The sequence below is a fragment of the Vulpes lagopus genome, chromosome 8 (assembly GCF_018345385.1).
Source record: "Vulpes lagopus strain Blue_001 chromosome 8, ASM1834538v1, whole genome shotgun sequence".
Classification (NCBI taxonomy): domain Eukaryota; kingdom Metazoa; phylum Chordata; class Mammalia; order Carnivora; family Canidae; genus Vulpes; species Vulpes lagopus.
In genome coordinates this window covers 67,797,611-67,820,140 of record NC_054831.1, presented here as the reverse complement: position 1 = coordinate 67,820,140, position 22,530 = coordinate 67,797,611, and the positions used below count along the sequence as shown (strand labels likewise).

The 22,530-nt window shown below is 40.2% G+C and overlaps 1 protein-coding gene across 8 annotated transcripts in view; it reads left to right on the top strand.

The window, feature by feature from the left end:
* The window catches only part of CACNB2 (calcium voltage-gated channel auxiliary subunit beta 2), a 382,570-nt gene that overhangs the window by 328,703 nt on the left and 31,337 nt on the right, over positions 1-22,530 (top strand). For all 8 annotated transcript variants that reach the window (XM_041767556.1, XM_041767558.1, XM_041767555.1 and 5 more), the window contains 3 exons: positions 11,051-11,173; positions 13,358-13,494; positions 17,478-17,554. In XM_041767556.1, coding sequence (XP_041623490.1) covers positions 11,051-11,173; positions 13,358-13,494; positions 17,478-17,554 — 337 coding nt within the window. The remainder of the gene's footprint in view (positions 1-11,050; positions 11,174-13,357; positions 13,495-17,477; positions 17,555-22,530) is intronic.

The following is a 22,530-nucleotide window of genomic DNA, read 5'->3' as shown; positions in this document are numbered from 1 at the left end:
GGATCTATTTCTGGACTATTGTGTTCCACTGATTTATGTGTCTATTTTTATACCAATACAGTACTATACTTTTAATACCATTTTATAATATAGTTTGAAATCATAATGCTTCCAGCTTTGTTCTTTTTTTCTCCAGATTGCTTTGGCTAATCAGGGTCTTTGATGGTTTTATATAAATTTTAAGATTTATAAATCTAATTTATAGATTAGGTATAGAAATCTAAATCACATTTCTACTGTGAAAAATACCAGTGGAATTTTAATAGGGACTGCATTGAATCTATAGATTGCTTTAGGTAATATGGACATTTTAACAATATTCCTCCACAGCGGAAGCATGGGATATCTTTCCATTTATTTGTGTCTTCTTCAATTTCTTTCATCAGTGGCTTATAGTTTTTAGCATTTGGGTCATTTACCTCCTTGGTTAAATTTATTCCTAGGTATTTTATTCTTTTTGATACATTTGTAAAGTTGTTAATCTCTCTTTCTGATAGTTCTTAGCACATAGAACTACCACAGATTTTTTGTAGATTGGTTTCGTATGCTGCAACTTTATTGAATTTGTTTATCAATTCTAACAGTTTTCTGGGGGGAGTCTTTGGGGTTCTTTCTATATAATGTGTCCTCTGCAAGTCGTGACAATCTTACTTCTTTTCTTCCTTTCCAGTTTGGATGCCTTTTATTTCTTTTTTTTACGATTTTATTTATTCATGAGAGAGAGAGAGAGAGAGAGGCAGAGACACAAGCAGAAAGAGAAGCAGGCTCCAAGCAGGCCCGATGCGGGACTCGATCCTGGGACTCCAGGATTACACCCTGGGCCAAAGGCAGACACTCAACCACTGAGCCACCCAGGTGTCCCTTATTTCTTTTTCCTGCCTAATTGTTCTGGCTCCCAAAGTCACTTTTCAGTTAACAGCCACCATAGTACTTTGAACATGTCAGACCGCATCACTGCTGCTGAAAACCCTCTAGTGACTTACTTCATTTAGAGTAAAAGCTGAACATCTCAATTGTGACCTGAAAAGCCACATAAAACCTAAGTGCTTTGACCTCACCTTTTGTTCTCTTCCTTGCTTCCCTCCATTCAGCCAGACTGTCTTCCTTGGACATATCTGGCCTGTTTCCACATTAGGGCCATGGGGGCAGTTTCCTTTACCTGGAGTTCACATACCTCCATTTGCTCACCCACTTCATGCTTCTGTTCAAATGCCACCTGCCTGTCACCTTGTACCCTGGCTTTCCTACCTTGTTTTGGATTTTTCTTTTTACACAGCATTCCTTCGAACACATACATTGCCCATGATGTCTGTTATGTATGCTTTGTCTCTCCTCTCTGGAACTTAAGCTCCTAGAGGGCATGAGAATCTTAGTTTCTACTGTTCAATTCCAGAATGGTGCCTGATACACAAATAATAATGGATGAGAACTCTGAAGAGCTTTATCCTAACCACCCCATTTCATGTTGCCTGTTCACCCTTCATTCCCTTCATCCCCCTCTACTCACACAACTTTTTTTTTTTTCTACTTTGTTATTTGATATCCCTTCTACTAGAATACAAAATAAGCCATGTGAGGGGTGACGGCAGGGACTCAAGATAGTAAACATGTTCTTATAAATATTCATTAAGGGAATCAATTCTAGGGAAGAATTTTGAAATTTCTCAAATCTGCTGCATATGTAAATTTTATCTTGAAGCAAATCTGAGGATATGTTTATTCAGTCCAAGTCAGTATATTCAGCGATCAGAATACATAATTAGGTTACATTTTTTTTTTATCACTATGGCTTGATATATTTTGCTATTAAAGAACTCCCAGAGGTGCCTGGGTAGCTCAGTTGATTTAGGATCTGCCTTTGGCTCAGGTCATGATCTTAGAGGTCCTGGGATCTGGGATTGAGCCCTGTGTTGGGCTCCTGGCTCAATGGGGAGTCTGCTTCTCTGTCCACTCGTGCATGCTCTCTCTCAAATAAGTAAATAAAACATTAAAAAAAATTCCCAGCCTACCCTTGGTAGTTTGTAATAAATTAAGCAAGTATTTTTTTAAAGTTCAATGATTGGTAAGACTCAAGGCAAGATTATTTTTTACAACATGCTGTACAATCTTTCGCCTGTATATATAGGGAATCAAAGTTGAAGATTTTCATTCTGTATGTGAAGGATTTTTTATTGTCACTGAAAGTCGCAAAACAATACTGAGAAGTTCTACAGGAAAGGATAACTGGACACTGAAGTATTAATATGTAAAAAACAAAACTGCTGTGATGTTATTCTGGAAAGTACATTACTATCTCTTCAGTTCCTGAGTATTTCCTGTGTACGACTCATTGGTGATCCTCCCATTTGAGTCATTTTTAATTATGGAAGAGTATAGCAGGTTTTATAGGAAATGATAATGTACCACAAGAAAATAGATAAAAAATCCGATTTGATTTTTAAGCTCTTTTCTATAGTCTCATAATAGATATCTGGGTCATACTTTTCTTTAAGTTTCTTTTAAAAATATTGCAAGTGGAGAGTAGTTAATATTTAGACGAATCCATTATAGACATTAAAACATAAACTATGAATTTTTTATGTTATTAGATATCAACAGTTTCAAAATGAAAATGGGGAATAAAAAAACCCTACCTTGCTATTGAGCATAGTAAAATGGATCTTTATATTAAGAAGAAGAAATCATGGGTGCCTGGGTGGCTCAGTGGTTGAGCGTCTGTCTGCCTGTGGCTCAGATTGTGACTCCAGGGTCCTGGGATCAAGTGCCTCATCGGGCTCCCTGCAGGGAGCCTGCTTCTCCCTCTGCCTCTCTCTGTGTGTCTCTCATGAATAAATAAATAAAATCTTAAAAAAAGAAGAAGAAGAAATCAATGCATGAAAAATCAAGTAACTCTGTTAATCATGATCAGAAGTTTGGGGTGAATTTTATTCTGCTTTTTAACAGTAGGTATTCTGCTAGCACGTTTTTAATTGACATTTTGTTGTATTCATTAACAGGATTGGTTTCATTATTAACGCCATTAGGTTGTTGTTTAGGAAGAAAATTAGAAATGGTACCATAAACTTGCTGTCATCTGTTTTATTACAGTTACTTTATGACCAAAAAGTTTTTGTTTTGCTTTGTTTTTTTGAGATTCTTTGTTTTTGTGAGATGTGGGATCATATGTTATCTTTGCTGTCTGACTTACCTCACATAGGATAATGCTCTCAAGGTTCATCCATGTTGTCACAAAATGGCAGGATTTCCTCCTTTTTATGGCTGAATAATACTCCATGTATCCGTTCATGGACACTTACATTGTTTCCCTGGCTTGGCTCTTGTAAATAATTCTGCTACGAACATGGGAGTGCAGATACTTTTTCAACATAGTGTTTTTGTCTACTTTGGACATATTCCCAGAAGTGGACTGAAACACATTTTTTAAGTTAATTATATTCTACTTACACTAATCGTGTCCTGGTAGCCTTAGGTCTAGTGATTCCAGAAGGTTGTGAAAAATATAAAAATTGGCTCCTGTGCTAAACTTCAAACATATACTCTGACAGGAAGCTGTGGCTTCGCACAGGCCCAGCATCTGAAGCACTAACACAGCTTTCTTTGGTTGTGTGAAAAAGCAAGTCCTGTGGCCCCTGAGCTGTCCGTGAACACCCCCCTGCACCTGCTAGATGGGCTCTTGTACATGCCTGTGCATAAGTGGACTCTGGCATCCATCTCTCAGCGCAGTAGAGCATATGACGGCATGGTGACTGCTCAGGGATGCTAGAGGCCATGAGTCAGAACGGGAGCATCAAGGAGGAGGAGAAGGAACATTTGGAAAGGTTGAGATGTTGCTGGGGTCATCCTTTTTGGGTCAATAAGCCGGACTTTAGTGGTGCTGGCTTGGGCCTAGGGCAGGTGATGGTGAAACCAAGTGGTTTGGATCTTCAGCATTCAGCTGTACTTATAACTACGTGTGGTCGTCGTCAGGGGAGTTCCACCCAGAGACTTTAAACTGACAGAAAGCTCCCCGCCCTGCCATGATCGAAGCCAAAGAATCCTTGGTGATACAGCAGCAGGTGCCATGAGAAAGGGACACAGAAAAGGAATCTTTCCAAAAATAATAAACTTGCAAAGTTAGAATGCTTCCAAATTAACTGTAAGGCCAGTGAAAATCCTTAAAGTTAGGCCAGGAAACATTTTATCATAAGGAATTTTGCATGACTTTTTCTTAGCCCTTTCAAATATAGTAAATATATTATAACTTCCTTATGTATATATTCTTTATAGTATATTCCTCACATATATAACACATTGTATGATGATACAGTAGCTGTGGTCTCTCGATCCTCCCTGTGCACAGTCCTTTTTGGCACTTTTGGAAGTCATGAAGCCACATGTATTTTTTTTTTTTTAAGATTTTACTTATTCATTCATGAGAGACACAGAGAAAGAGAGAGAGAGAGAGAGAGAGAGAGAGAGACAGGCAGAGGGAGAAGCAGGCTCCATGCAGGGAGACCGATGTGAGACTCGATCCTGGGACCCCAGGATCACACCCTGAGCCGAAGGCAGATGCTCAGTCGCTGAGCCACCCAGGCATCCCTCTCAATTCTCTTTGCATGAAATAGAGCTTTGTATGTCATGGGAAATAGAAGAAAGAAAAGCCGTATATAAATAAACAAAAATCATGATTTGACAGCGTTATTGATTTATTGGACCACAAATTGATTCAAGAGCAGAAATATATGACCTTTACAGTAAATTCCTGTAGTTTTTTTTTTTTTTTTAAGATTTTATTTATTTGTGAGAAAAGAGAGTCTAAGCAGGGAGAGGGGTGGAGAGCGAAGCAAACTCCCTGCTGAGCAGAGACCTGAAATCATGACCTGAGCCACCCAGGCGCCTCATAGTTCTAGCCCATGAATCTGCTCAGGGTTATCGGTTTTTTAAAAATGGACTCAATGACACTACAAGGCAGACTTTGGCCTGATTTTTTTTTTTTTTTACCTCTTTCTGTCCCAACCAACGTGTGAGCATTTTGTAAAGTACAATTTTCAAGTGTTTGGAATTTCTACACAGACATTTGAGTGCTCTAAAATTGCCGTCAATGTACCGCTTTGAATGAAAAGCAGCCTAGGGCTGCAGAAAGCTCAGGCTTTAGACTGAGATCGTTGGGTTTGAATATCACCTCCATTATTTGTGGCCAGGAGGACTTTTTTAAGCCTCATCTGGGAGAACCAGTTGTTGCTGGCGTTAAATGAAGTGTGCCAGCCTGCATAATACACAACACACCGCTCAGACGTCCCACAGTGGTAGCTCTTATAATTTGATTATAAGTCGTGCTGTGCACAAGATGAAGAAGGACTTGGAAGAGAAGAATAGGAATTGCTTCACATTTGTATTATTTATTCATCCCCCTTTTCAAACATTTGAAAACAGATCAGAGATACGGTGGTGAAGTGGCACAATCTTTTAAAAGCAGTTTTGCATAAACTGGAGGATGAAATGCTCTACTCTTGTACAAATTGGTACTTGCTAAGTGAAGAATCTGTTGATATTTAGCTCACAAGCTGAAGTGGAGCAGACTTTTGATTCTGTGTGCCAAAAAGGGGACCACAAAATAAGAGGGGTTCATCAACCTCTCTGGCACACTATGGAGCATATGCCAGATAGAAGGTACCAACAAAGGCAAAAGAATCCATCAGCCTTGTTACCTGGGTGTAGGAGAGTGAGAAGCAGAGTCTTGTAGGACCTCATGTGACCTCCACAGCCTCATGTGCCTTCCAACTCATGTGACCTCCAAAAAACAAGTTAGCCAGGAACCCAGGTATAAGGAGACAGCAATGATAGACTCCAACTATGGCACTGCCCTGAGAAATAAAGTTCTTAGGCTATTAATGAGGTCAAAAGAAAGTGGAATTCAGTTGATTGGGAGACCATGTGATCCTTATTATCCCAGTGATACTGTGGAGGAGGGTGATTCCAAATCTTCTTCTTAGTTGGGATTTAAGTCCCGTTCCACAGTATTCCCGCTAGTACCCTACCTAGGGCTGTGGACTGCCTTTAGATGTGTGCTTTCTGCCCTGCTTCCCTACCTTCCTCTCTGGCTATGAATCTCTCAGGCAGATCTGTAAGGCCCTGGGGTTGGAGAGTGGGCAAAGGACCCACAGCAAAGCCCACTCCTCATAACGCACCATTACTTTTGCTTCTGAGACCTGTCCCAGCCTTGCCTCCCTCAGGGGCCCAGCATGTGTGACAGCTCTGGCTCATCGGTCACCAGTCTCCTCTGTCCTGGTGTCCCCAGGACTTTTCCGTCTGCCTGTCGCCGAAACACAACGTGTCAGCTCCCCAGGACTTTTCAGGACTTGGCCTTACCTTAAGAAGGGAGCAAAAAAAAAAAAAGAATAAACAGTGGCTGGCCTCCAAACATAAATGCCCCAACACTCAGTACAGCCACAGATTCTTATCCCGGGTCTCATGGGTGTGAAGTGGAGATCCACTGAAGCACGTCCCAGAGCCCTGATTACAGAAGTGACGTTGGAAAAACCATAAAAACATGGCAGGCTTCCAGGCCGAAAGTGCATGCGTGAGTGGGAACAAGGCTGAGAGGCTCAAATGAGGAAAGAAGGAAGTCCTGTGAGGACCCTATCGCCAGCAGGCCAGAAATGCAGGTGTCAGCAGAAAACAGGGTATGTTTGATAAGAAAATGGTTTCATGTGATAGACATTCAAAGATTCCTTAAGTCCCATGTTCCCTTGAGACTTCAAGTTGGTTAAAAAAATAAAAGCCTTTGGGACTGAGGACTGGAAGAAAATCAGAATCTAAAAGATAGGACAGTGGAAGCAAAACAGGCATGGGGAAGCCGTTACCATTTTCTCATGGCCAAGACCATATGAAAGAATCTGCGCTGGAGAAAAACATCTTGAATGTAATAGTTACGTTACACTGTGTCATATGGCAGGTACTCAACTATCTTAACTCATTTGGTCTGAGGAGCGTGACATTGGAAGAGCAAAGAGGAAAATGTTTGGGACCTGAAAAGATGAGTGAATTGGGGCATTCATTTAGGTATGGTATTTATTATGGTATATAGCAAGTGCCCATTTCTTTCTTTTTTTTTTTTTTTTAAGATTTTATTTATTTATTTGAGAGAGAGAGAGCAGGAGGGAGAAACAGAGGGAGAGGGAAAGAATCTCAAGCAGACTCCATGCTGAGCACAGAACCTGACACAGGACTCAGTCCCATGACCCTGACACGGTGACCTGAGCCAAATCCGAGAGTCAGATACTTGACTAACTGAGCCACCCAGGCACCTTGCCATTTATTGAGCACCCTCTATTCCAGACACTGGTCTGGCCTTCTGCATACTTTTCTTTCAAGTTTGGGTTTTTGGGGGGAGGTGGGACAGTGGTGGTTAGCTTCCACATATAAGTGAAATCATATGGGATTTGCCTTTGTCTAACTTATTTCACTTAGCATAATGCCCTTGAGGTCCATGCACACTGTCCAGAATGGCAGGACTCCCTGTAACTAGGTGACATGCATTTTCTGAAATCTCATAATCATGCTGCCATGTTGCTGTTATTACTCTCACTTTAACCACAAGGAAACGTTGCTCAGAGGAGGTGAAAAAAAATGCCCAGGCCACTCACTTGGTAAATGGCAGAATCAGAATTCAAGTCCTGGACCATTTAAAATGCCCTGTTCTTAGGTCCATATGAATGGAATTGATGCGGAAAATGTCCTCCACGTAGTAGGCCCACTGCTTGAGTTAGAGGTGAGGTGGGTTCAGGAACCAGAGGTGACACCGTCATTTGGCCCCTTTGGTTCACATCCAGGGTCTTTCTCTCTAGTGGGTAGGCTCTCTTATCTTCATAAAACCCCTTTTTCTCCTCTTCACTTTCACTGTTGTCCATTCTAATTTTAGAAATATGGTTCCTTGAGTAGAGACACTGAGGGACCAGATTCTGCAGTTCTTTCCTCTCTCTGTGTTGTACACCGCTGATTCTGGGTACAGCTCCACGTCTGATGCTGGCATTATTGGTCACAGGATGTGAGTCAAGGAAGGAGGAATGAGGGATCCCTGGGTCGCTCCGCAGTTTGGCACCACCTTCGGCCCAGGGCGTGATCCTGGAGACCCCGGGATCGAGTCCCACATCGGGCTTCCTGCATGGAGCCTGCTTCTCCCTCTACCTGTGTCTCTGCCTCTCTGTGTGTGTGTCTCTCATGAATAAATAAATAAAATCTTTAAAAAAAAATTTTTTTAAATGAAGGAGGAACGTTCTATATTGATGTCTTAGACTGTCAGAACATAAAATTATTACCTGTGGCCCCTATTACTCCACACTAGCCTTCACCACACCTTCAGCTTTTTTGTTTTTTCAGTGTTGCCTCTTGCTGCAACTCTAGTCTTTGAAAAGTCAATGCATAAAAGACATGAGATTTTTCATAGGATCCTCTGTAGAGTTGTACATTCAAAATGTAGGTCTTCCAGTGACGAAAACACATATGCCACACTTAAACTCTATTTCCTTCAAGGAATAAAAGACCTTAAGGGAAATGAGAGACCATGCTAACATTAAAAAAGAAAAAAAAAAATCTCGGATCTACATTTTGGTGATCAGAAACTGTCCTGAATAATGGAAAGCTCTATTCAGGAAAATCCTATTTCTAGCAGTAAAACCAAGTCTGATTAAGACTACGTCTTCTTTTAAAGGGCACCATCAGGGATCCCTGGGTGGCGCAGCAGTTTGGCACCTGCCTTTGGCCCAGGGCACGATCCTGGAGACCCGGGATCGAATCCCACGTCGGGCTCCCGGTGCATGGAGCCTGCTTCTCCCTCTGCCTGTGTCTCTGCCTCTCTCTCTCTCTCTCTGTGACTATCATAAAAAAAATTAAAAAAAAAAAAAAAAAAAAAAAACTTCTTAAAGGGCACCATCATATACTGCTGGTTGCCGTTTATAATGGTGCAGCCCATTTGGACAGTAGTTTGGAATAGAATTTAAAAAGGTCTTGATAACTCATGGCTTACTCATGTTACCTCTGGGAATCTGTCCCAAGGAAAGAAGTCTAAATAGAAAGAGGCTTTTCGTATAAAGATTTTTCAAAGTAGAATTTTTATCATCGTGAAAAAAATTATAAACCTACATAGCAAAAAAGGTGAATGAGTGGAATAATTTTTAAGTGGTATATTTAAAAAGCATATCACAAGAAGAAATAGTATATTACTTTAAAAACTGGATAAAAAATGAAATATGATTATAGCTGTGGGAGTAAAATCTATTATATTTAAAGAAATTTTGAGAAATAAATGGAAGCACCATCCCTCTATCAAAGATCATGTGTATTTCAGTGATGGAACTATGGGCAACTCTTTTTTTCTTTCTTTTATTTTTTTAAAGAATTTATTTATTTATTCACGAGAGACACAGAGAGAGACAAAGACATAGGCAGAGGGAGAAGCATCCTCCCTGCAGGGAGCCTAATGTGGGATTCAATCCCCGGACCCTGGGATCACAACCTGAGCCAAAGGCAGAGGCTCAACTATGGAGCTACCCAAGTGCCCCTTTTTCTTTTTTTAAAGTCCCTATTTCCATTTGAGGAAGAGGACCTTTTATGTCACGAAAGGTCATAGTGGATACCAAGAACTGGATTTCATATACTTATGTCCATTTTATGTCTACTGTGCCCTCATCCAGAATGTGGTAGCCTTTCTCAGTCTGCATATTGTGGATAGATCTGAGTGACTTCATGGCTCTTAGCTCACTCCTCAACCCAGACAACAATCTTGTAGAACAGATTAACTGTGGAAAATTTGGAAGTAAAGATTGGCTCTTGGGAAGCCTGGGTGGTTCAGCAGTTTAGTGCCACCTTCGGCCCAGGGTGTGATCCTGGAGTCCCTGGGATCGAGTCCCACGTCAGGCTCCCTGCATGGAGCCTGCTTCTCCCTCTGCCTATGTCTCTGCCTCTCTCTCTCTCTCTCTCTCTCTTTCTCATAAATAAAATCTTAAAAAAAAAAAAAAAAAAAAAAAGATGGGCTCTTATTCTAAATCGCTGTTTTTCCTCCCTGACAAGCCAGGTCAAAGAAGTGCTCTGTTAGTAGGGAGAAACTGCTCAGAAAAGGTCCACATACCCACAATGTGAAGAAATACAATGCCGGTTAAGATAATACCTCTTTTTATCATGTCTCTGCTTATCTGTTTTTTCACCTTGTAGATAAATAGGAATTGCCTAGATAGAGGACAAATAACCTGTAAATTTGCAAAGCATCAAATAATGAAGGATGGCTCAACTCATAATGTCATGTTCAATGGCTGACCAAACTCAACGATGAAAAATAATAGAATTAAAGATCATTGATGGGGCTCCAGCGTGGCTCATTTGGTTAAGCTTCTAACTCTTGGTTTCAGCTCAGGTCATGATCTCAGAGTCATGAGATTGAGCCCTGTATCAGGCTCCATGCTCAGTGTGGCGTCTGCTTGAAACTCTCTCTCCCTCTCGCTGTGCCCTCCCCCCTGTGCACGCACTCTTTCTAAAATAGATAAATCTTTAAAAAGAATTGAAGGCCATTGATTTCATAATGCCCTGCAGCCATGAATTAGATATATTCTCTGGCTTTTTTCACTCCAAACACTGTACTTCCTAGAATTATGTTATTAATTATTCATTAAAGTAGCTGTTTGGGGGTGGTGGTGGTGGTTACTAAGTCTTTTTCACTGAGACTGAAGAAAAACAGGGCATTTTATGCCTCTGTGTGTGTGTCCTGATTTCTAGTTGTTACAAGCTGTTATGTCTTAAACTCAAGTTCCCGTACTTCATCTTCACCTTCATTATTTGTAGTGCTTTCAAAAAGAACAGTGGCCTTTTCCTAGTTCACAAATGGGTGGCATGTGGCTCAGAGTGTGAAGATTTCACATGTCATAATAATAAGCTGTTTTGTGATAAAGAACACAGGTGGAAGAACAAAAATGATGACAATAGATACTTGGCTCCTGTTGGCATCATGGAGAGGAAAGGGAGGAACTCTGTTGTTTCTTGTTTTTTAACTTTTGTTTTTCCCTTTCTTTTCCCTCTTCAGACAAAGCCCGTTGCATTTGCTGTTCGGACAAATGTTAGTTATAGTGCAGCCCATGAAGATGACGTCCCAGTGCCAGGCATGGCCATCTCCTTCGAAGCAAAAGATTTTCTGCATGTTAAGGAAGTAAGGAAAAGCATTTTAATTTCTACCTGCATGGGTTTTCACCTTGAAACATCATTTCTTCTCTCTCATTGCCATGAAATAGCCTTGCGTATAGCTGCACTTGTATAACACGCACGAATGCAGTGCCTCTCAACCTTTTCTAATATAAATATAACCCTTTTAAAGAAGAAAGAAGTCACAGGCCTCTTGCAGTAACTTCAGGTCTCCCCTGGGCTCTGTGACCCAGAAATTGGGAATTACTGGAGTAGATGATCCTTTTTTGTGCGTAACCTGTACTTTTTCTTTGTATTTTTAACCTTGGCTCTGTGTTGTTTTCCCACGTCTCACATTTAACCATCTGGGAAAGGTTAATAATAATAATACCTAGAATTCATGATCTCTCCTCTCTGCTGACAATGCCTGAACACAGACCACCCAAATGCCCTGGGCCTCGTTCAGTGGTAAATGTCTGCAGTGGAAGGAGAATGGTAGGAATTGGGGCCACTGAGGCAGGAAGCAGATAGCAGGACACTTCCTTTCTCTCAATGCCAGAAGTCTCCACCTGTCAGTTAACGATGACTCTTATCCATACCTTGGAAAAATTCACCCTTAATTAAGGTTTATTTTGAGTCAACATCAAATCCCTGCTGTGCAGAACATCATATGAAAAGAACGGAAATTCCCCATGAATAACATTCTCAGTGTGTGAGTATGAGAATTCCTTGGACCTGCAGGAATGACAAGTGGACTGACTTGCATCTGGGGGATGATATGTCCTGAGGCACACATATAAATTTCATGCTTACTGTGTGATATGGGCTGTAGGTGAAGGAGGTGATGACTGCCAATTAAAAGAGCCTGACTAGACACAAATAATAAAAATGTATTTAAAAAAATAAATCCACACTCTAAAACTCCATTTATTAAAGAGGTAGACAGGTATACTTTTAGCCTCAACTCAAACATGTTTTTATACATGTAAGAAAAAAAAGAGCCTAGAGAATTTAGAGCCTACCATTTTGTTAACTTTTAGAAAGAGATATGAAATATTGGCTGGGAAGAAAAGATAGAAGTTCTCAGAAATGATGGCATGCCTGGAATCTGACTTTACAATACAAAGTTGGGTTAACCCATGGTCCCCTCCTGATGGCTGATGCTTAAGGAGAGATCTTTTTTCTACCATAGAAGGAAAAGAAAAATAAAATGGATAGTCTTCTTTGAAATGTTCAAGAACAGACTGAAAAGATACTAGTCAATTGGGAGAAGTAAAACTAAATCATAAAGATTTAGGAGAAATATTCTACCTGCGAGAGAGAAATTATCAGCATCACATGAGTGGAGAAATCCTGTGAACAGCGTACCATGGTAATTATAAACTTGTTCATACAAAGGGACATTTTGCTCTAGCACAAGATATTTCAGGTAGATTTCAGTATTTCTGTCTCTTAATATTTTTTTATAAATTTATTTTTTATTGGTGTTCAATTTGCCAACATATAGAATAACACCCAGTGCTCATCCCGTCAAGTGCCCAACTAATGCCCGTCACCCAGTCACCCCCACCCCCCGCCCACCTCCCCTTCCACCACCCCTAGTTCGTTTCCCCGAGTTAGGAGTCTTTCATGTTCTGTCTCCCTTTCTGATATTTCCCACTTATTTTTTTCTCCTTTCCCCTTTATTCCCTTTCACTATTTTTTATATTCCCCAAACGAATGAGACCATATAATGTTTGTCCTCCTCCGATGGACTTATTTCACTCAGCATAATGCCCTCCAGTTCCATCCACGTCGAAGCAAATGGTGGGTACTGTCTCTTAATATTTTTTAAGTAATCTGATTATAGAAGAGGACTCTGTAACACTCCCTGGTTCCTAATGGTCTCTTGATAGGAAGGGCTGTGCATCTTTGAACAAGGGGAGTTGATCCTACAGAAGCTGCATTGGAAATCAGGCTACTCTCAAAGCAAGTAGCAGGAAACAGAAAGAAAATGGATTGCCGGTGGATTGCTGACCCCGTTGACAGTACTTCACTCTTACATGGTCAACCACAAAACCCTTAGAGTTTCTCCAGTCGTGATGTTGAGGCATAGTTAACTGTAACTGCTATAATATTTCTTTCCATTGAAAATAGTTAATGTAGAAGAAAAGCAATCTGAAGACATGACCTTCTGTGCACTGACCACAAACAAATTTGATTTTGTGTTTAGAAATTTAACAATGACTGGTGGATAGGGCGATTGGTGAAAGAAGGCTGTGAAATCGGATTCATTCCAAGCCCAGTGAAACTAGAAAATATGAGGCTACAGCATGAACAGAGAGCCAAGCAAGGGAAATTCTACTCCAGGTAGGAGAATATTGACTATTTGTATCAAAGTCCAGATTATACCATCATTCATGTCTTCTTGTTTTCTGTGTTCCACCGTCTTTATTATTTGTTGAAAAGCAGACTGGCGATACAGTTTAGTGATGGCATCACAAATCGTGCATTTTAAAAACTTCATCCCAGCATCTCATTTTCATCTTATTTGGGAGGACATCATATTAACTGTTCTCATTAATAATAAAGTATTAAATTGGGGCAACAATGCAGAGGAAATTCTCAGGTCCTAATCTCTTACTGAAAACATTCTTGCACTGAGCAACCTTGGTGACTAATCCCAGTGTCGGTAGCTGCCTGGCGAGGCAGGGAGGCATTTTAGAAATGATGGTCTTAGACATCACCAGGCAAAAAGCAAGTCTCATGATCCGTTAGTTTCATCTTCACTTGGGAAACTCAATTTTCAGTTCTACCCACTGCTAAGCCCTTAAAGGGAAACCCAGGATGAAACCAGTTAAAACTGCCTTCACAGATAGCAATTAAATGAATTATGCAATAATCTGGGGCTGGATAAGCCATCCTAGGATTCTTAAAGTTGTGGGCCCCCCTCATAAGAGAATCACTGGAAGAGCTACTCCGACCTGGAGTGAATCTGAAATCGAACAGGCCAGTGCCAGAACATGGCCTGCTTTGCCCTGTGGGGAGGGATGTGATTTGGGCAAATCTTTTCACTAATGTGAATAGCTGGGCTTCTATTTTTTCTAGCTTAGATTTTATTTGTTTCTTATAGTGCTGCAAAATCCTTTGTCAATGGTAAAATTTTAGCATTAGAAGAATTTTTGTGTGTGTCAAGCACCTGCAAACAAGTAAAACAGACGATCCTTTTTGGTTTGGAACACCCATCTTCTTTAGTATTTTGTAACTGTCAGGCTCTCTTAGTTCAGATGGAATTCTTCCCTTTTTGGTGACCTCTATCCATATTTGGCTTTTGTTAATTCCTGGCTGATGGGCGGCTCTCAGATTGTGAGATGCGTTCAGTCATATAGAAGTAGATGCGAGGAGACCAACAAAGCTTGCACATCTTACCTGTAAGATGTTGAAGATCTGATTCTATTCATACAATTTCCAGTATTCTACTGGCTTTAGTGTGTATTCTTCTATTCTCTGGATTGATACTGGTATCTTAATATTAGCTAACAAAATTTTATAATGTGGAAAATTTTTATAGGGTATAGTTATTGCTGGTTTCAGTTTGGTGATATATATAGTTCATTGAGGTTTGAGGTTATCTCAGATAGGGGGCATTTGTATTGACTTCATTTGTTGGGGATAATTCAGCATTTTCAAGAGTTTTCGTGGTCAAATAAGTTTAGGACAGTACTAGGTAATAGGAAATTAATTACCTTAAGGATTTTTCTGAGCCTTTAATATGTTAATGTATCCTATGAATCTAGGTTAGTGGGATGGGGATATTTTTCATGTATATACGAAAATTATCTTAAATTTTTCTTGTTTCATGTCTTTTGCAATAGTGTTTTATAGAATGGATTATGGAAAATTTGGGATGGGTTTTTGCAGAGATAAACTTGTACATCTTTCCTCTGCTTATTCATGTACAAACCAAGAAAGGAAAACTATTTCTCAAAGAGTAGGAAGGGAAACTTTTAGCCAAAATTGTTAAGGAAGCCCATGGTCCTCTGCCTCCCGAGTGGGCATCCCTGGTCTGATGTGAATCATCAGCTCAGCTTTATAAGGATCTGCGGAAACAATAAGTATCAGAGCCTCCACCTCATAGATGAGGCAACAAAAGGTAGGGAACTTGACCAAGTTGGCACTACTACTAGGCAGTAGAACCCTGATGAAAACTCGATAGATGTGACTGTAGCCTGACCTCAGACAGACTACAGCGTTACCCTGTACATCATATAGTGAGGGCCTGGGACAGTAAGGACAAAACATATTAATATTGCCATTGCTATTATTTACTATATTAGATTGTTCTGCTATTTCATTTTTTTTTCCTTAAAAGACTAATACTTTGGGGAGTAGCATCTCATAACTTATTCTAGGGAGCTAGGTTGCCTTTCCTACAACTATATATTCTTCTCTTTTGATTTTCTTGATTTTATTTTGTCCTTTTTACCTAAGCTTTTGCTTCAGTACATGAAGGTATTTTTACTTGTTTTCAGAGATTTTTACATTTGTCTTCTAGCATTCGAAATACAGTTTTGAGTACATAACTAGAATTCAGAGTACGTAAGAACTCTGATTTTTTTAAGGTTTTTTTTTTTAATTTTTATTTATTTATGATAGTCACAGAGAGAGAGAGAGAGAGAGAGAGGCAGAGACATAGGCAAAGGGAGAAGCAGGCTCCATGCACCGGGAGCCCGACGTGGGATTCGATCCCGGGTCTCCAGGATCGCACCCTGGGCCAAAGGCAGTCGCTAAACTGCTGTGCCAGCCAGGGATCCCAAGAACTCTGATTTTTAAATTATAAAAATTGACAGAAATCAAAGGCAATAATTTGGGGCAGAGCTCAGGAATGTGGCATTTGTCTAGAATTAAAAGTTAAGGGCAAATTTGCATTTTGAACATTTTGACTATTTGCGGTGTTCCTTGAAATTTTTACACAATTCAAATAATACTTTGACTTTTATTAAAATTCAAAGAGAATGTAAAACAGAGCCATGCTTGAACTGAAGTTAGACTTGGTACTGTGAAAGAAGTAAAAATAAAAACCAAACACACAAAGAACTTCTGGAAGAAAATGTGTAGGTCCTGGTAATGGATATTCTTATAAAACAATCAGAAGTTGCTTCTGTAAATACCACTTTTTATTGATTTTACATACTGTCTGGTATCCTTGTTAAATGTACTGGAGTATCTCTTAAGAACTTCAAAAAGATACAGAGGCCTCCTTCTAGCTGCTGTAAGTTTTTGATGTTGGTCTGTTTTACACATTAAAATGCCAGAATAGTAGCAATACAATTCAGCCTGGTTACTGGTGTTTTCGTGGAATTTATTTTTTCATATTAATATTTATGTAACTTAAACATTGCCCTTTGGTGCATAGACACTGTAGCAGATTCAGTTGGACCCAGGGTTGGTTCTGATAATAAAAATGTTAGACAGTAAGACTGTCTTGCCAAAATTGCCTATCACTCGCTACTTCTTTCCATTGTCCTCATCTGTGAAGGGGGGGCCTTTTAGTCATAGTACATTTAGCGTGCCAGGATGCTGGTAAAAGCATAAATGCTCTGGTTCTGATGTTAAGTCTAAAGTTTCTAAAACACTGGCATATTACATATCAAATTTTAGGATTTACTGGTCCCAACGTACACGCTCTTCAAATTGTACCTCAATGAACAAAGTTGAATCCTCCATGTTGGTCATGCTTGAGACATGTTCCAAATGCTAAATGCTGTCAGAGGGTTAAATCATGTCACACTGTCATGTTCCTTTGTGTATCTTGTAAAGATTAGCAAGTTTAGTATTGTTGTGTTTTTCTTTTATAGGCTGCTCAAAAAGCTTCAGTACTTTCAGTCTTAACACATTAGAAGTAACCAAGCTAAGACAAAGAAGAGAACCAAAAAAAAAAAAAAAAGAAGAAGAGAACCAAACAAGAAAAAAACCATAAGTCTTGTCATTAACCTTAAGGTTCTCTGCATTATTTCAGAGGGTCTCTGACCTAAGAAGCAAAGGAAATCTCTGCTGCTGTCTCTCTGTGATGCTGGTAGAGAATGTGAGGGCTGCAGAAATTACCCTAGTTCTCTTCCATTCTCCCAGGGCCTTTTAAAATTAAACCTTGAATTTGAAACAGAGACTATTACATGGCTGTTTCAAGTACTCCAGGAATCTCCACTGGGAAATTACTATTTGTCTCCTTGTAGGAAAGGCAAATTTAAAATTCAGTAAAAAACACAATGACTAATCATGTTTATTGAGCAATACAAATGTTTTAATATCTGAAATAAGTGTCAAGTGTAATATAAATTTTTGCTTTACTCCAGTAAATCAGGAGGAAATTCATCATCCAGTTTGGGTGACATAGTACCTAGCTCCAGAAAATCTACACCGCCATCATCCGGTAAGTAGGAAATGAGTGCAGAATGGCACATTCTGCATTTCATGCTTTCCTCAATCTCACCTAGTTGTGTGAATCTACATACACAGGTTCAGTGTGTGAACCCTAGAAGGATCAAAAGTGATCAGAAATAGGAATGCCTACGTGGAGTAAGAAACAACACGGGGAGTTTTTTTTCAGGGCTTTGAAAAAAGGAAGTACGTCTGTGTGTTCCCTGTAAGTTGTTTAGATGACCAAAGTGATGAGTGTATTTAACTTTTTATGCCTACACACCTCCCACTCTGGTGCCCAGCACAGTGTCAAGCCTCAAAGTTAAATAAAGACAGAAGAAAGATAAAAGTTTTTGAAAGGTAGGAAAAGGAGAATAAAGTGATGATGGAGTGACTGGCCTAACCTGAGTTTTACCCCAAAGACTCTGTGGAGGGTGTCAGAGATGAGTAGAAGTATTGAAAAAAGAGAATCCCTTGTAGGAAGAGGGACTCCTGTTTTCTTTCCAAGGCAGTGGAGAAGGGCACTATGGTAAGCAAAATTTGAATTTCAGATAAAGAATGAATAATTTTTTTCATATAAGTACTGTATGAGAAATATTTACAGTAGGAAAAAAACATCTGAAACTCAAACTTGGCTATATTTTTCTTTGTTAAATCTGGCAACTCTACCAATCTGTGTAGAACTTGGAGTTGTATATAAATTAGAGATTAATTGATAGAATTGCAGAAAGCCCATGATCACCAGAATCTTAGTTTGCTAAGAGAAGCGGTTGAGTCAGAATAAGATTGCAAGGACTCCCCATCAGAGTACTAGAGCAAAATGATTCTTTGTGTGATTTTGAGAAAGCTGGAATTGGGTAGAGTGTGTGTCTGTGGACAAGTTAGGGGAGTAGTTGCACCCTAACTAATTGTCTTAAAAACAGGATTCTCCTATTACTCTTGATGATGCCTCATTCCTGAATGTTGGCAGCTTTTAGAGACCAATTGAAGGCTTCTTAATAAAAATGATAGAACTTTTTAAGTGCAAGATCTGAGCACAATAAGAAATAAATCATTTTAGGATGCATATTGATTCCAAAAACCATGTATGTACAGCTTGCAGTAATTCTGAGTTGCCCCAAATTAAGTAAAATAGTATGTTTGAAATGGAGATGGAAGCCCTTTTAGGGCTTATGTCTTATGTGAGGCGTATGTCTTCCCTCCACCAGGGGGAGGGGAGCTGTTTAGTGAATGCACAGGCTTATCTCCGCTCCTCCTCAAACATGTGAAGTTACAGAGATCATGATCTAAAGCTGTACCCTTTGTATGTATCTTAAAAACTGCCTCAGAAACTCGAGAGGACTGTCACCAGGTTCCTGAAATGGGGAAATGTTACATCATATAGTGAGAGAACCGCGGCTCCATCCACAGATGTCAGCGCCACTCCTGTAGACCAGGAAAATTCTTAGATTTCTTTAAACCATACTGTAGCCGTCTCATGGTTTTGGTAATATCAGGAGAGCAGGCCACATGCATTCTGAAGAGTAAGTTAGTGTGTTTGTAAAAATAATATTTCATTTTTTTAGACAGATCACTACTAGTTTAGTTTTGTCACTACTAAAACTAAAGTTTAATTTACTACAATAAAGTAAGGATGATTTAAAACTTGATGCAAGTGTTATATAGATACAGGACTTTGGAATAACTTTTCTGATACCAAGAACAGAAAACACTTGTCACTTAATGACTGGAGACATTTGCCAGCTACAAAATTTGCAGTAGGCACATTGGGAACCTGCTATAATTTTCATATTAATACCTCAGCTTCTCTAAAGGAAAAATCTAGAAAATTTCTACAGAGAAGTTTCCCCCACCCCACCTTCCAGGGTAAACTGCCTAACCAATCCAGTGTGGATTGGCCTAGAGATGTAACTTTCACCTGTATCCCCCAGAGGCCCCATCTACATTCACCTCACCCATTGCTGGACCGAAGAATATAAGTGTTTGCCTAAAGCAAATATACTTGGAAGTTCTCAAGGATTTGGAAAAGGAGAAATTTCCACCTCGCATCTGGGTAATGGGGTAGTAGCTGGTTACACAACACATTCCCCGTACCTACATGTGCGTACCCACACAGGTCACCCCAGCATGCCACTCAACTGGACCTAAGTGTCTAAGATGAAGTTACAATTTAGGTCTCAAAAAATGTTTCCAAAAAAAAAAAAAAATGTTTCCAAGGCTCTCCACCAAAAAAATAAATAAAATAAAATAAAAAATAAAAAATAAAAAAAGGAAAGAAAGTAAAGAAACATCATTCTGTGAGGACTAAGAAAATAAACTATTTTAATATTTATGAAAGTAGTTTTTACCAAGTAAATACTAATATTTGCCAAGGTCTGCAGATACAAGTATGAAACAAAAAAGGGGTAACCATCTGAGTCTAATAAAGTATATGGAACTATGAAAAAGAGTTGAACATGCTTCTTAACTGTCTTAGTAAATTTCTTTAATGTGTTTTGAAAGTGGCCAAAGGTTTTAGAATTCCCTGTGTTTGGGAATAAGCCCAGATGCTTTTAAATTTAAGTTAACCAGAAGTCAGAACTAATAAATTAGAAAGTTCTCAATTTGGGATTTTGAGCCCTTGCAAAAAAATATAGGTAAATTTCAAACCTGACTTGGGCTCTCAGGCTACGTGTGGGTTGCCAAACATCTGGGCAATATTACAGCTAAACTTTGTATGCATTTCCACTTTTACTTAGAAAAAATATTTCAAAAATCCACCCACTGGTCACAGCAGACCAGGCTGAATGGCCAGATCATAAAATCTCATGCATGAACTTTGCCAGCGTCCTGTCAACTAACACGCCTGCAGGAATCCTGTTTCGGAGAGGCTTTCAGGAAGTTACCATCCCTTGAAGGCCTTTATAAGCCCAAGAAAAGAGGAGAAAGGTAAAAGTAGATGGGAATTTACCACCAGAGGAGAAACCGATCTGACTTGGTTAAGGTAGATCTAGAGATAGTGAGAAAACTGACCTGGATCCTCTCCATAGTATCCAGGCAGACACTAACAGCATTCTTCCCAAGTTAGGATTTAGGGAAGAGCATTACAGGGTTATGTAAAAGTCAGCCTCAACTTACAGTGTTTCTGTCGCACACCACGTACTGAGCCTTGCAGTGCATCGATATGTGTGGGCGGTGTAAGGAGAAAGACTTATTTACTAGGTAAGTCTCACTAAATACCTGGAATTAACTCGGTCTGTTACTCCTTTCACTGGAGAGGGAGTCCTCCCTGCTTGCTCTGCAAGCGGCCCTTCATACGTGCAATGTGGTGCAAACGGTGCTGGGGAGTCCCACTCCATCACGCATTGTCGACCTCATCAGATGAACCAAAGGAACAATTGAACGAGAGATCCTAGTTTTCAAAAAGGCTGAGTCACCCAATATCCATAATAATTTCCAAACTGGAAAAAAAAATGTGATGGCTGTCAGGTGATCTGCCACGATTGGAAGAGGTTAGCAGCGGCTGCCTGTGTGTGAACCCCCATGTTCCCCTGTCGGTGGCAGGAATGCTAGCTGCTTAGTGACACCAAACCGTTCCTTCCAGATGCTCCTTATCTGAATGTGCTGTGGGGTTTTTTTGTTAGATTGAGTAGACTCTCTTTTCCAGGACTCATCTAAACCATAGAATAATTCTCTCTGGAGCTCACCTCTGGTCCCTTCCTGAATCCCAAAAGTGAAGACCCCCACCTGGAAAGCCCCGGGGAGCTGAGGAACAGAGGGTGCCTGCATTGAGAGCGCCCCCCCAACAGGCAGCAGGGTGCAGGCATGGGCCAGGGGCGCGCAGACCCAGAGCCTCGCCTCTGAGTCCTGGCTCTGCCAAGTCCCTTAAACTCTTTAAGAGTCTTATCATCTCAGTCTTTTAAAAATAAGAGGGTTGAAAGTGATCCTCAAAATACTTTCCAGTTCCGATTCTGCAGCTGATGAAATTCTGTAGTCATTGCACGTGGAAGCATTTTATCAACTTCGGAATGAGATGCTGGATCTTTTTGTTGTTGTTTTTTCATTTAACACTGAATCTTTCAGTGCTCCAGTTTTCCAGACAAAAGATTTTAAAAGTGAAAGCATGTTGAACCACAGGCCTAAACCTCTCATTCTCCAGACGAGGGGACCCGTGCCATGCTCTCTGGCCTCTCTGTGTCCTTCCACTCTGTCTCTCATGTTAAATGCATTTCTAGAAGTGCTTTATGGAAATCGTCAGAATTCTCTTATCAGGTCATTTTATAAGACTCATTTCATTTGGAGATCATGAGGTCCAGTGCTCTATAATTAGTTTTCAGTCAGGCCTGCCAGACAGGGTACATACCATCTTGAAATCATTTTATTTTTTTAAGATTTTATTTATTTAAGAGAGAAAGCACACAGAGGGAGAGGGGGAAGCAGACTCCCCGCTGCGCAGGAACCTGATGCAAGGCTCCCTTGATCCCAGGACCCTGGGATCATGACCTGAGCTGAAGGCAGATGCTTAAGCAACTGAGCCGCCCAGGTGCCCCTTGGAATCATTTTAATCTGGCCCATCCTGGAAGCCTCCCTGAATCCTTTGCCTTGTGTAGGACACCTTTAGATTGCCTGAATTTAAGATTTTTCTTTTTTTTTTTAAGATTTTTAAAATGTATTCATTCACGAGACACACAGAGAAAGAGGCAAAGACACAGGCAGAGGGAGATGCAGGCTCAATGCAGGAAGCCTGATTCAGGACTCGATCGCAGGACCCCAGGATCACGCCCTGAGCCGAAGGCAGATGCTCAACCGCTGAGCCACCCAGGCATCCCTGAATTTAAGATTTTTCTATTCTCGCTTTTCCTCAAATGCCTGTTGTGTTTTTCGTGAAGCTTTTCACAGTGCCCTTATTTTCACACAAAAACAAGCAAAATAAGAAATCTGAGGCATGTTGTTATAAGGTTTCCAATGTAGTTGCTTATTATTGAAAAGGTGACTGACGATCCCATAAGG